The sequence below is a fragment of the Lathyrus oleraceus genome, chromosome 3 (assembly GCF_024323335.1).
Source record: "Lathyrus oleraceus cultivar Zhongwan6 chromosome 3, CAAS_Psat_ZW6_1.0, whole genome shotgun sequence".
NCBI classification, from domain to species: domain Eukaryota; kingdom Viridiplantae; phylum Streptophyta; class Magnoliopsida; order Fabales; family Fabaceae; genus Lathyrus; species Lathyrus oleraceus.
Window position 1 is genome coordinate 329,617,485 of NC_066581.1, and position 12,465 is coordinate 329,629,949.

The 12,465-nt window shown below is 34.9% G+C and overlaps 1 protein-coding gene across 1 annotated transcript; it reads left to right on the forward strand.

Annotated features, from left to right (window-relative positions):
- The first annotated feature begins 1,391 nt into the window (after window positions 1–1,391).
- On the forward strand, window positions 1,392–6,300 carry LOC127127468 (vacuolar cation/proton exchanger 3). Its single transcript, XM_051056658.1, has 12 exons — window positions 1,392–1,709; window positions 1,975–2,042; window positions 2,191–2,219; window positions 2,797–2,993; window positions 3,606–3,818; window positions 3,920–4,048; window positions 4,699–4,815; window positions 4,970–5,023; window positions 5,217–5,333; window positions 5,452–5,542; window positions 5,649–5,708; window positions 5,991–6,300. The coding sequence occupies exons 1-11, from the start codon at window positions 1,416–1,418 to the stop codon at window positions 5,696–5,698; spliced, it is 1,359 nt and encodes a 452-aa protein (XP_050912615.1). The 5' UTR covers window positions 1,392–1,415; the 3' UTR covers window positions 5,699–5,708; window positions 5,991–6,300.
- Window positions 6,301–12,465: the final 6,165 nt, after the last annotated feature.

A 12,465-nucleotide genomic window follows, 5' to 3' on the forward strand; every position in this document is an offset into this window, starting at 1 on the left:
TGTGGAGATGCACAACACCGATCGTGTGAAGCTGCAGTTCGGTATGGTCCAGAATATCCCAGATCCCCCAGCTAGCCTAGGAGAATGGCATTTGCGTAAAGTTAACGACCAATGGCACTTCAACCCATGGCAAAACTTCACAAGATCGGAGTGTCGCAAGTGGAAGCACCGTCATGACCATGTCTTAACTGACACAGTCATGCCAACTGAGGTAAAACCAAGTCGTACTTATATGGCTTGGTACAAATCGGTTGGTTTTCAGTTCATCGCCGAAGATATGTACCTATACGACCTACGCCAGGCAAGTTACACACAAGAAGGATCAATATCTAACCCCCAACAACATTCTCAGCCCGGTTACTCACAACCCCCTATCCGTCAAACTTCCCGTTCCACAAACACACAAACATACAACCAAAACATGCCATTCACCCAACCCCAATACCAAAAGCATACCCCATACCACCACCAACAAATTGATCATCAACCTGAGATCCAACATCGCTTCGCACCCACACCATCACCCTACCAAAGTCGCCTTAGCCAAAACACCAACCGCCCCTCCTCCTACCGTAGCCAAGAAGCCCAAACATCACAAAACCAAAACATCCCACAACCCTATCTCTACCAAACACCCCAACAACCTTTCCAACCTTTCCTCGACGCATCATTCACACCCATGTCTCCCTTCAACCGTCTCGGTCGCCCATCCATGAGTCAACCACATCCCAACTTCTCTGGCATGGGTCATGAGCTCAGCTACGGCGGTACACCATCATTGCATACTGAAGACTATGCTGACTTGTCTGAATACCTCAACAGACCTTCTCATGTAGTTGGTAGTGACGCTCCTGGCCCCTCAGATGATCAAACACTGGTGCAGAATCGTCAACGTGGGTTAGGGCCAAGGGTTAGGGTAGCTAGAGGATGTGGGACCGGAGGTCGGTTAGGTGATCCCGGTCATCACCATTAGGTTTCTTTGTGTAAACTCCAAACTTTATTAATATCAAGTCGTATTATATCAAATTTATCTTTCACTTATACCATAAAACACAAAAAAAATGCATTTTAGGAGGAGTCTCCAATTGAACTGGCAACTCCTCTTAAAACCTACACATAGGCGCCAATTGGATTGGCTAGGGCATAGCCAATCCAATTGGCGCCTATGTGTAGGTTTTAAGAGGAGTCTCCAATTCAATTAGCGACTCCTCCTAAACGTGGGGTATTTTAGGATTTTTTTTTAAATCAGAGGTATTTTGGGAATTTCCTTAAAAAAGTGGGTTATTTGGGTAAAAAAATTGGAAATAGTGGTTAATTTTTTTTTCTCTTATAAATGATATAAAAAAAAACAAGTATAAATATAATTTATAAATATAGAAAAATACATTGGTGATTGTCCTCTTTTTTCAACGAAAATGGCTTCTGGCCAAAGACAAGAAGAAGAACGATCATGGCTTTTGGAGAACGGTAATCCAAAGATCTTGAACAAGGAATCAAGACACGGACATGGCCGTAGCCGAAGAGCGCACAACATTTCTTCAGCTTCATTCCGAAAAAAATCCAAATTTACTCTCGTCTCCAATATTCGCTGGGATTCGCTTAGGAATGTCTTGGCTAACATCCAAGAGGTTATTCTTGGTACAAAGCTTTCCATTCTCTTCTGCGCCATTCCTGCTGCAATCTTAGCTCATTACTTTCGCGTTGGAAGAGTTAGTTCATTCATTCATTCCTCTTAATTTTGTAAACTTTTTTGTCTATTGATTTTGTCGTCTTGAAGTAATGATGATGATGTATGAAACACGAACATTACAGACATAACACCAACACCGACACTTCGACAGCGTTAATAATTTGAAATAAATGAAAAAATTAAATAATTTGAAACCAACCCTGACACTAACACACTTGTTTTTAGAGGTGTCCGTGTTATATCCATGATGATTATAACTAGGTATTTTCAATTGTTGTTAACAGTCATGGATTTTCATATTGAGCTTACTAGGGCTTACTCCACTTGCTGAACGTGTGAGCTTTCTTACAGAGTAAGGAATCTAATCAATTTATATTTGAATCATTCTTTGCATACAAATTAAATATATTTTTTTCTCAATTCATTATTTGTTTATGGATTGATTGCTCATTCTTGTTTAAATTTCTATGTTTTGGTGAATGTTACTTCAAATATTGCAGACAAATTGCTTTCTTCACCGGTCCTACAGGTATATAAAAGTACAAAATCTGACACAGACACAACATAGGACACTATTATTATGTCAAAAACATAGGACACAGACACAGTTGTATATATATGATACTAGTATCTAACATTTATTTATCCATTTATTATTACAAAAGTTAAAAATATTATAATCAAAATTGATGTCTTTAATTCTGCATTGATAACATTGTTGTAATACATGTTAACCTTTTTAGATGTGTAAGAGATTTGTCAAGAAAAATGTATAAGAAGTGTTGAAGCAAAGAAAAAAAGAACTTTATTTTGAAACACTTATCTGAATTGAAAAATATAGCGTGTTGTGTGAGCGTTATACGAAGTGTTGAAACAAAGAAAAAAAATCATTTTTGGGGGGACATTTGTTTGACACATGTTGTACGGGTTTCATTCAAGCGTCGGACACCGACGTGTGTAAGACACTGCGTATCGGTGGTTTATAGTATATAAAACTGTTCATTAGTACTAGAGTAATTAATTAGTGTTCAATTTGGAATTTAATTGATTATGGTGTGTTTGTTGGAACTAGTTAAAGAGTTTATATACTGTCCAATGTTACACAGTTGGAGGACTTCTTAATGCAACATGTGGGAATGCTACAGAACTCATAATTGCAATATTTGCTCTTAGCACCAACAAAATTGCTGTTGTCAAGTTTTCTCTTTTGGGTTCCATTCTTTCAAACCTTCTTCTTGTTCTTGGAAGTTCTCTACTTTGTGGTGGCATTGCAAATCTTAGAGTGGAGCAAAAATACGATAGAGTAAGATCCTAAAAATCCATTTTAGGCTTTCATAGCTTTAATTCATGGTCTTTAACAAATTGTTTGAACTCAAGTGCCTAGTGAGCTTCAGTTAAGGACGAATTGCCTGTGATAAACTGAATTCGAATTTTGGTCAGTTCAATTTTTAATTTGACTTTACTTATCCTCTAGGCGAACTTCGGTTTATCAGGACCATTTTCTTTTGGAACCGAGGTTTAATCCCAAAAAAACAAATCGCGATCTTTAATATTACGAAGAATAGCAATAAAACGTGATTGATGCAATCTCAAATGCGATTCTATTGACCTATCTGTTTGGCTCAAGTGGTTAATGAGATGTAATTGAGAAAGAATCGTTCGCGAGAATCTAAGTTCAAATCTTAACTGAAACAATTTATGGTTAGACTTTACAAACTCTGAATTACCAGGGGCCCTTCTCCATAAATTTCGATTCTTCAGCTGTTGAAAGACTAAAAAGTATTGATATTGCAGCCTAAGTTGCAGTTGCAGAGTATTTTCATGCTCCGCCGTTGAATCTAATGAGTAAAGAAAATTTAGTTCTTTAATTTCTCTCTAGTGGAATAATGCTAATGGTAAGTGTTGAATTTCGCAGAGACAAGCAGATGTGAACTCACTGATGCTGCTATTGGCATTGTTATGCCTTTCGCTTCCAATGCTATTCACATACAGTGCTGCATCGCCTGAACTCACCGTAGAGCCTTCACTGTACTTGTCAAGAGCTTCTAGCATTGTGATGTTGGCTGCATATTTTGCTTACTTGATCTTTCAACTATGGACACATAGACAATTATTTGAAGCTGTAGATGTATGTTTTCTTAATTGAACCATATATGAAAATGTTGAATTGTTAATTGTCGCAATTATTGTTTATTAGAAGGATTTATAATCTGATACATTGTTGAGCAGGAAGGTGAAGGTGTGAACAATGAAGCAGAAGAAGAGGCTGTGATTGGATTTTGGAGTGGATTTGCTTGGTTGGCTGGAATGACTGTGTTCATTGCTTTGTTGTCTGAATATGTGGTGGACACAATTGAGGTAACTCAACTAAATTGTTTGGGTCTAATTTGGAATTCTTTTGAATAAACAGCTCAATTAAGCACTCATTTTAGATGAGTATTTATCACATAAGCAGTTATATATAAGACACTAGCATGTTTGAATTGATTTATTTGAGTTTATCAGTTAATATAAGCATTTGTAAGGCTGTTTGATAGAACTTACAATATGTCCATCAGCTGTTTTCAGCTTATTTTTATAAGCTCTTCATGATAGCTTTAAAAAACAGCTTATAGCTTATATAAAAATAGTTTGACTATTTTATCTGTTGTCGACTTGTCGTAGAAGTAACTTATACATAAACACTTATCAGATAAGCATTTATGCTTTAAATGTGTGGTTAAACTATTTGTCCAAACAAGATCCTATAATAAAAAATGCAATGTGGTTAAACTGTTTTTATATTAGTTATAAATCCTTGTTTTAAGCTTATAGAGAGATTTTACTGAAATTAGCTTAAAACACTTTGTATACATGTCTTAAACTATCTTTATAAGTTCTCCGGAGCACTAAAAATGTGTTTATATCAAAAGTCCAAATAAGTTAGAAATAAGCATTTTCCAAGCTTACAAAAAACAGTAAAGTTTTTGTATCATTGAAACTGATAACACAAGTTTAATTCTTAACAGGATGCATCAGATTCGTGGGGTTTATCCGTCAGCTTCCTCAGCATAATCTTGCTACCAATAGTTGGTAATGCAGCTGAACACGCTGGAGCAATCATTTTCGCTTTCAAGAACAAGCTCGTAAGAATTTATATAGTGTTAATCAGTTTCATACTTAATCCTTTCATCTAACATATGATTAAATTCGTGTATTTGTCAAGCTATAAAGTTGATGAATTGAAAGAAGAAAAAAAAACATTATTCAAGTGAAGCTGATCTAATTTCATGACTGCAGGACATTTCTTTAGGTGTTGCATTGGGCTCTGCAACTCAAATTGCCATGTTTGTGGTAAATAAACATACTCTCAACTTTTATATTGATACGAATGGGGTCGAAACTGCGTCTGCATAATAGCTGCAGAGACCTTAAAATCTTTTACATCGCACCTATAATTATTGTTGCGGACCGCAGTTTAAAACTATTGTCATATAATTTCCATTATTTGAATAATAATGAAAACTTGTGTAATATTAAAATTCAGGTTCCACTATGTGTTACTGTTGCTTGGGGAATGGGTGTGAATATGGACCTAAACTTCAACCTCCTTGAGACAGGTTCTCTTGCTGTGGCAATCATAGTCACATCATTCACTTTACAGGTATCTAAATTTCACATTCAATTGAACAAAACACCAAATTTTAGTTTTAAATTTTTTTTCATCAATCTCTTAATGAAATGTTATATAGTATTGACCATAACATATATCATATTTGTAGGATGGTACTTCTCACTACATGAAAGGTGTTATTCTCCTACTCTGCTACTTTGTCATTGGTGCTTGCTTCTTTGTACAAAGATTTCCCAGTTGTAAGTAAAATATATATAATTATCAAAACTTATACCATTCTGAATTGTATAAATTCTGAATTTTAAATTCATATATCTAAAAAATTTCATCTCATTTTCTCCACAGACCCAAATGAATTTCACACTCTTAAATCAGGGATTGATTCAGTTACATAGTGCCTAATAGGTATGTTTATATACTATAAAGCGTGACATGGATATGGACATCTTACTTCGATACTGACATGTTGACATTAATAATAATTTAAAAAATAATAATAAATTGATCTTAATCACACATGTTTGTATTGGATATTGACATGTGTCAGACACCAGACAAACTTTTGTTTAGAGGTGTAAGTGTTAAATATTTGTTATATGTTATGTGACAATGCAGAATAATTATTAATATTGTGCAAATTAATTATATGAGTCTATAGCTAACTATGTGAATTTGGATTAATTTCAGGGTTTGGCCTATTTTGGTTCCTTCCATGAATGAAGGATGGTAGCATATATCCAAACTAAAATGCAGATTCAATATTGGTTATTGGTTCATTTCAAACATTTTGTCACATATAGATAGGAGGGAGGAAAACGTTTGCAATGGAAAATTTCATTGCAAGCTTTGTGAATAGGCCTCTAAAATTTTAAATCATATATTTTGTTTCCTATTTGTATAGGATTGATGTGTAAAAAATAAGAATAAGAAATGTATACATAACTGGCAAGATATTTATACACTATATAATTAATTATATGTAATTAATTACATCTTATGTTTATAAGAAAAAATGAATATTATTTTAATTCCTTAAATGCATGATAACAGACAAGACATTTATACACACCATATAATTAATTATATGTTATGTTTACAAGAAAAAATGAATACTATTTTAATTTCTTAAATGTATGAACCTAAACATATATGAATTTAAATTTTTTAATAGAAAAATATATAATGAACTTAATTATTTTCAACACACTTCCTCAAATTAGTGAATAAGTATTCTCTATTTTCAGTTTGGATGCAATTCGTGTAAAATTTGAGTTTTCATTCCTTTAGTCAGAATACATGCATGTTGGCCTTGTGAGAAAACATGGGTTCCAAATCAACCTATTAGGCATGGCGATGGGGTGGGAGTGACTGTAAGCATTATTAGCTCCACCCCTCCCCTCTTGTACCGCCTCTCCTCCGCTATGTCTTCTTATACAAGCCCCGCTCCCACTCCTAAATTCAGTCGGGAGCTAAATTCAGTCGGGAGTAATAATTGACCACCCATCTTACCTTAGTGAATGGATTTTTCTGCCTCACACACGTACAAAAATTGTAATTTTTTTTAATAAAATAGTTTTTTTCATAACAACAAAAATCAGTAACTAAATTAAATATTTGGTCATTTTAATAATAATAATAATAATAATAATAATATTAATAATAATAATAATAATAATAATAATAATAATACTTGGTCATTTTTATTTAATCGGTATTTTAAAAAATGAATATCAAATCTAATAAACGTGATATTTTATGATTAAGAAAGATAAATGGATAATAAATGTATTAAAAATAAGAGTAATCAAGTAAATTTAATAGACAAGGGCGAGGTAGGGTGGGGCAGATGTTAGCATCTCCGTCCCATACTTAAAAATAAGGTTTTTCCCGTCCTCGCCCTAGCACCTAGTTAAATCAGTTTTTCTCTTTTAGATTCGAGACAGGGGTGTCCGGGTTCAGTTTTTTTGTCATCCCTACAGTCCACTATCAAGTTTTTTCTTAATGAAGTGTTTATCAACCTCAATATCCTTAGTTCGATCATGTTGAATCAGATTATGTGATATTCTAATAGTTGACTTATTATGTCCTTCCCATTTGATTTTTAAATCTTCTAAAGTAATTTTGAGCCAAAGTAATTCACAAAAACTTTGTGTCATGGCTCAAAATTCAGTTTCACCAATAGAACCGGCTACTAGATTTTGTTTCTTACTCCTCCAAGTCACAAGATTTGCTCCAAGAAAGGTGACTACCCTGTAGTGGATCTTCTATCAACTATTGACCATGCATAGTCTGCATCAATGTAGGCCTCAAAGGTTGTACTTCTATTGCTTTTGAACAAAATTATTGAACTCTTGAGTTCCTTTGAAATACTGCAGGATTCTATAAATTGCTTGTAAATTGATCTCTTTTGGACAATGCATGACTTGACTAACTATGCTTACAGCATATGCAATATTGGGTATAGTGTGAGACAAGTAAATTAATCTCTTAACTAGATGTTGATACATTTCTTTATCTAATGCAACTTCTTCTTCTTTTGTATTGCCCAATTTAAGATTTGGATCCATATGAACACTCACATGTTTACACGTTGTTATCATTATTTCCTTGAGAAAATTTGTAATGTATTCTTGTTGAGATATAAAAATGCCTTTTGGGGAATTCATCGCCTTTCTTCCCAAAAAGTACTTCAGCTTTTCAAGAGTTTTTATTTCAAATTCTTTATCCAAATATTGACTCAAGATTTGTTGCTCCTTTCAATCATCTCATTTCATTATAATATCGTCCACGTATAGTAACAAAGATGTTACTCTCAATTGTGGCAAGTTTATGATGAACATGATATGATCCCCTTGATTATGCTTGTACCTCAAAGATATCATAACCTTAGTGAATCTTTCAAATCATGCTCGACGTGATTGTTTTAGGCCATATAATGCCTTTTTCAACCTACAAATTGTATTGTCTAGTACTTTTTTATACCCTAGTGGTACCTGCATATAAATCTCCTCCTCAAGTTCCCCATGTAAGAAGGCATTCTTCATATCAAATTGTTGTAAATACCAACCATAATTGGAAGCAAGTGACAAAATTACTCTAATAATATTCATCTTTGCAACCGACACAAATGTCTCTGAATAATCAATTCCGTAGGTTTATGTAAACCCATTGGCAACCAACCTGGCTTTATATTTTTCAATCCATCCACCAGTTTTATATTTTACTGTGTAACCCTATTTTCATCTAACTGAACTTTTTCCTTCTAGTATAGTCACTAACTCCAAGTTCCACTCTTCTTCAACGTGTCCATCTCGATATGCATGACTTACTTACATTTTTCATCAGACAATACCTTAGAAACATTAGTTGGTATGTTTTTAGGCCGGTTATATCGACCCTGGATGGGTCACGCTGACCATACGAATCCCTCTAATCAATTAGATAAGGATCCAACTCCTTCCAGAATCTTCCTAATATGCAAAGATTATCATTCTAATGATCATATAAGATCTCGACCATAAAGCATCCAACGGCTTCATTCAAATCACTTCTAACTAATATCAAGTTAGTTATTCCACATCTACTATATATAAAGATGGTGCCAAAATCAGGTAAAAAATTTCAAACACAATTTCGTTTAACTTTTCATTTTCATATACTAATTTGAGTGTTTGAGTGCTAACCTTGCAGGTCCCCCCACTCCACCACCTCGGAAGCCACTATCCGCCATCACCGCCATATACCTTTTCATTTATGGTTCTAAAACAGAATAGTAGGTCCGTCTTGTAACACCTCAAAATTTGCCCTCCTCTCTTGGGACTAGCATTAACATGTTGCATATCATTTTAGGTCATTAGGAATTGCATATTGCACATCATGTGGTTACATTGTGCAAGCCATCCTCCCAAGTCTTGATCAGAAGATGGAGAGTCCAAGTGCAAGCCTAGGGTTTGTTGATTGATCATGGCCATCTGAGGATTGGGCTGTGAATTAGGGTTTCATGATTCTCAATGGATATTGGTCTTCATCTTGATTGAAGTGATACATCATCATCATCAGGGTTGGATGTCATCTGAAGATTGAAGCTGATTCCTTGAGATTAGGGTTTTGACCACTAGTCAACCCTAATCAGCTGCATTGGGCCAATCAGGGCTGGATCAGGAGATGAGGTTTGTGATGATTATGGGGTTCATTTTGTGATTATATTGTGCTTATTGAGGCTAGGGTATCATGCTTGAGCCATTTCAGTTGGAGATTGGGGTGCAAATTGATCTATGCATTGCCAGATTCATCTATCAGTTGAAAAAGTCAACTGTGGTCAACTGTACATGATTTGATGGATTTGGAGGTGGAAATGAGTTGAAGACAATTCATTCATGTTGGAACAAGTGTTATATGACATCTCAAAGCTTAAGAATGAAGAAAATCAAGTCAGGACAAAAACTGCCAAAAATAGCAAGTGACTTGTAATTGAAGTTTCCAAAAATGGAAAGTTTTTGACCTCAAAGCCACGTGTCCAAGGAAGCTTCAAATGAAAAATTGTTCAACATGAAAGTTGTAGATCTTGTTCTCACCTTTCCAAAAAGTCCAAGAACTTGAAAATCCAATGTATGGTTGGAAAGTTATGGCTCTGTGAATTTCAAAAATGACCCGTAATCAGGAGGCCATAATTACCACATACTTTGTCCAAATTGCAAGTTCTTTATATGCACAAACTCCATTTGACATGTACTTTGAGGGTGCATCATTGGATTTGTTCAAAAATGGCCAAGGCAAAAAGTCACTTTTCAACTGGACAGCTGAATTGGACCAGGGGCAAAATTGTCCAACTCTCAAAATAATTGGAATTTTTGAATGGGACTTTTTCCAACACCTCAGGAATGGCATTTTGAGCTTGTTTGAATCATCACTTTGTGGCCAAAGCATATGGTTTGAGTTTTGGTTTGAAAAATGAAATGGTGAAAATTGGACATTTTGCATTCACATGTGAATTTGAGAATGGAGCAACCAATAAGCATGGGACAAGTTTCTATGGTTCACATGTGTCATTTGGGGATTGCATGAGCTGTCAAAACAGCTGGCATGAGCTGGCATAGTGTATTTACAATTTTGCCCCCACTTTGAAAATTACCATTTACACTAACTTTCCAAATTGTTAATTAAGTGGATTAAGCTATGATTAAGGGTACCTATATATTCATAATCACTCCATAATCATAACAGAATGCACAATTACCAAGTTCAGATCTCAAAACCATTCCAATTCTCTCAAAATCATCAAGAACTCAAAAATCTTCAAATCCAAGTTTCTTCACCAAACTTTAACCAATTTACACGATTCTTGTTGCATTCAACCACTATAATCATCCTCTCAAACTGTTTTGCTAATTTGGAGGGAGAAGAGTATGAAATCGCAGCTGTGCTAAGAAGCTTCATTCATGGTGAAATTGGATTTCGAGCAACAGGAGCACAATTGACCAAACCTGAGCATCACATACTGCTGCCACGAGCTTGCACTGTCACTGTTTCGCCAAATCGCGCGCCAACTCATCATAATTCGCTGTTGCCATAGCAGGTAGGTCCAAATTCGATCTCAAGCTTTCGCCTAATCATTGTGTGCGTGTGGTAGAGCAGGTCACGTAGATTATCATGCTACTTTTAGAATTGCAAATGGTTGATTGTGCGCTGAGAAATCGCGACTCGAAACTTAGATGTAAAACCCTAGATCACACGATTCTTGAGATTTAGGAATTTTTAGGTTGATTGGAGTTGAGATTCGTGTTCTACTCGCTCATACGGTTCCAACGACTATGAGTTTGTGCATTTTGGTTAGGATTTGCGGATTTGGTGTTTTGAAGTGTTCTTCATATTTCTGGAAAATTCATGGATGGAGATGATGATGTGTGTTCGTTTGATCCAATTTCCATTTTGAAAATTCAAAAAACGCGTTTACCGCCCCCGCCACTGAATATTACAATTCTGCCATTATTGTTTTAATTTAATTAATATTAATTCATTAGAAAATCATAAAAATTCATTAACATGTTTAATAATTCATAAAAAATAGTAGAAAATTCAGAAAAATATGGAAATTTTTATGTTGACTTTGTGGTTGAGTGTAGAATTTTTTTGACCTATTGGTCAAAGTTGTGCATGGTATATTTTTGGTTTGACCTAAGGTTCTTTCACATGTATGACATTTCGACACACTTTACCATTTTAATTGTGAAATGCACATGCTTGCAAATAAATTCTTGAAAATTTTTGTGATGATTGTGGACTCATTGATGTTCATTTATATGTAAATTTCATGCATTTTTGATACCTGGTCAATGAGCAGCAAATTCTGGAACTTAGGTGTGACAATTTGTGTCACACCTCATTATGTCAACTTGCTGGATTTTTTTGAGTGACCTATACTTGTTGGATTAATGTGAAATTTTGCATGATTGTTGATTAACATGTCAAGATGCTATGTGAATGTTTGTGGAATTTTATGTGGCATTTTCAAATTGATTGCTATTTTTCATCTCTGGTGATCATTTATGCAAGCTCATGTGACATAGGTTGGTAGATTGAATGGGAAATGCTCATGTGGTACTGGATAATCATGAAATTTGACATGCTTGTAATAGATACATGATAGGACACCCCTGTTTTGGTCTCATCCATTTCTTTGTTGTTTTCATCAAGTTATGAATTTTTGAAGTGGAAGCATGTATTGATGGTGTGAATTGGAGCATGTAATTGTGTCTGTTTTTGTCGATTTTCATTGACATGGTTCCATTTGCCCAAATGAGCTCAAATTTGACATGGTAGACCTTGAATATCCCCTGTTTAGGTGTAATTTATTTGAGAATTTTTGGGAGTGTTTTGGTGTGGATTTGAATGCAATAGTTCTGTTTGGATGTTTTGTGTTCCATTTGACATAAGTTGAATTGTTTTGTGCATAACATGAACATGATGAATGATATAAACATGAGACCAAGTGTGTTTGCTCTTGTTTGACATTAATTTGAGTTTGGTTGGTGAATACCTTGCTGTTTAGGGATTTTTCTTGCCTTTGGACCCTAGGCTTGGCCTAGTGGTCTAGTTGCTAATATTTGCTTGATTTTTCAGGATCAAAAGCATAATGCACATGGAGAATGAATCAAGTTAAATG

Excerpts from the sequence above, each read along its gene's own strand:
- LOC127127468 (XM_051056658.1), top strand. The coding sequence starts at position 1,416 with ATGGCTTCTGGCCAAAGACAAGAAGAAGAACGATCATGGCTTTTGGAG. Across the intron at positions 4,049-4,698 it reads ATGTGGTGGACACAATTGAG|GATGCATCAGATTCGTGGGG; the intron begins GTAACTCAACTA and ends AATTCTTAACAG. Across the intron at positions 5,024-5,216 it reads CTCAAATTGCCATGTTTGTG|GTTCCACTATGTGTTACTGT; the intron begins GTAAATAAACAT and ends ATTAAAATTCAG.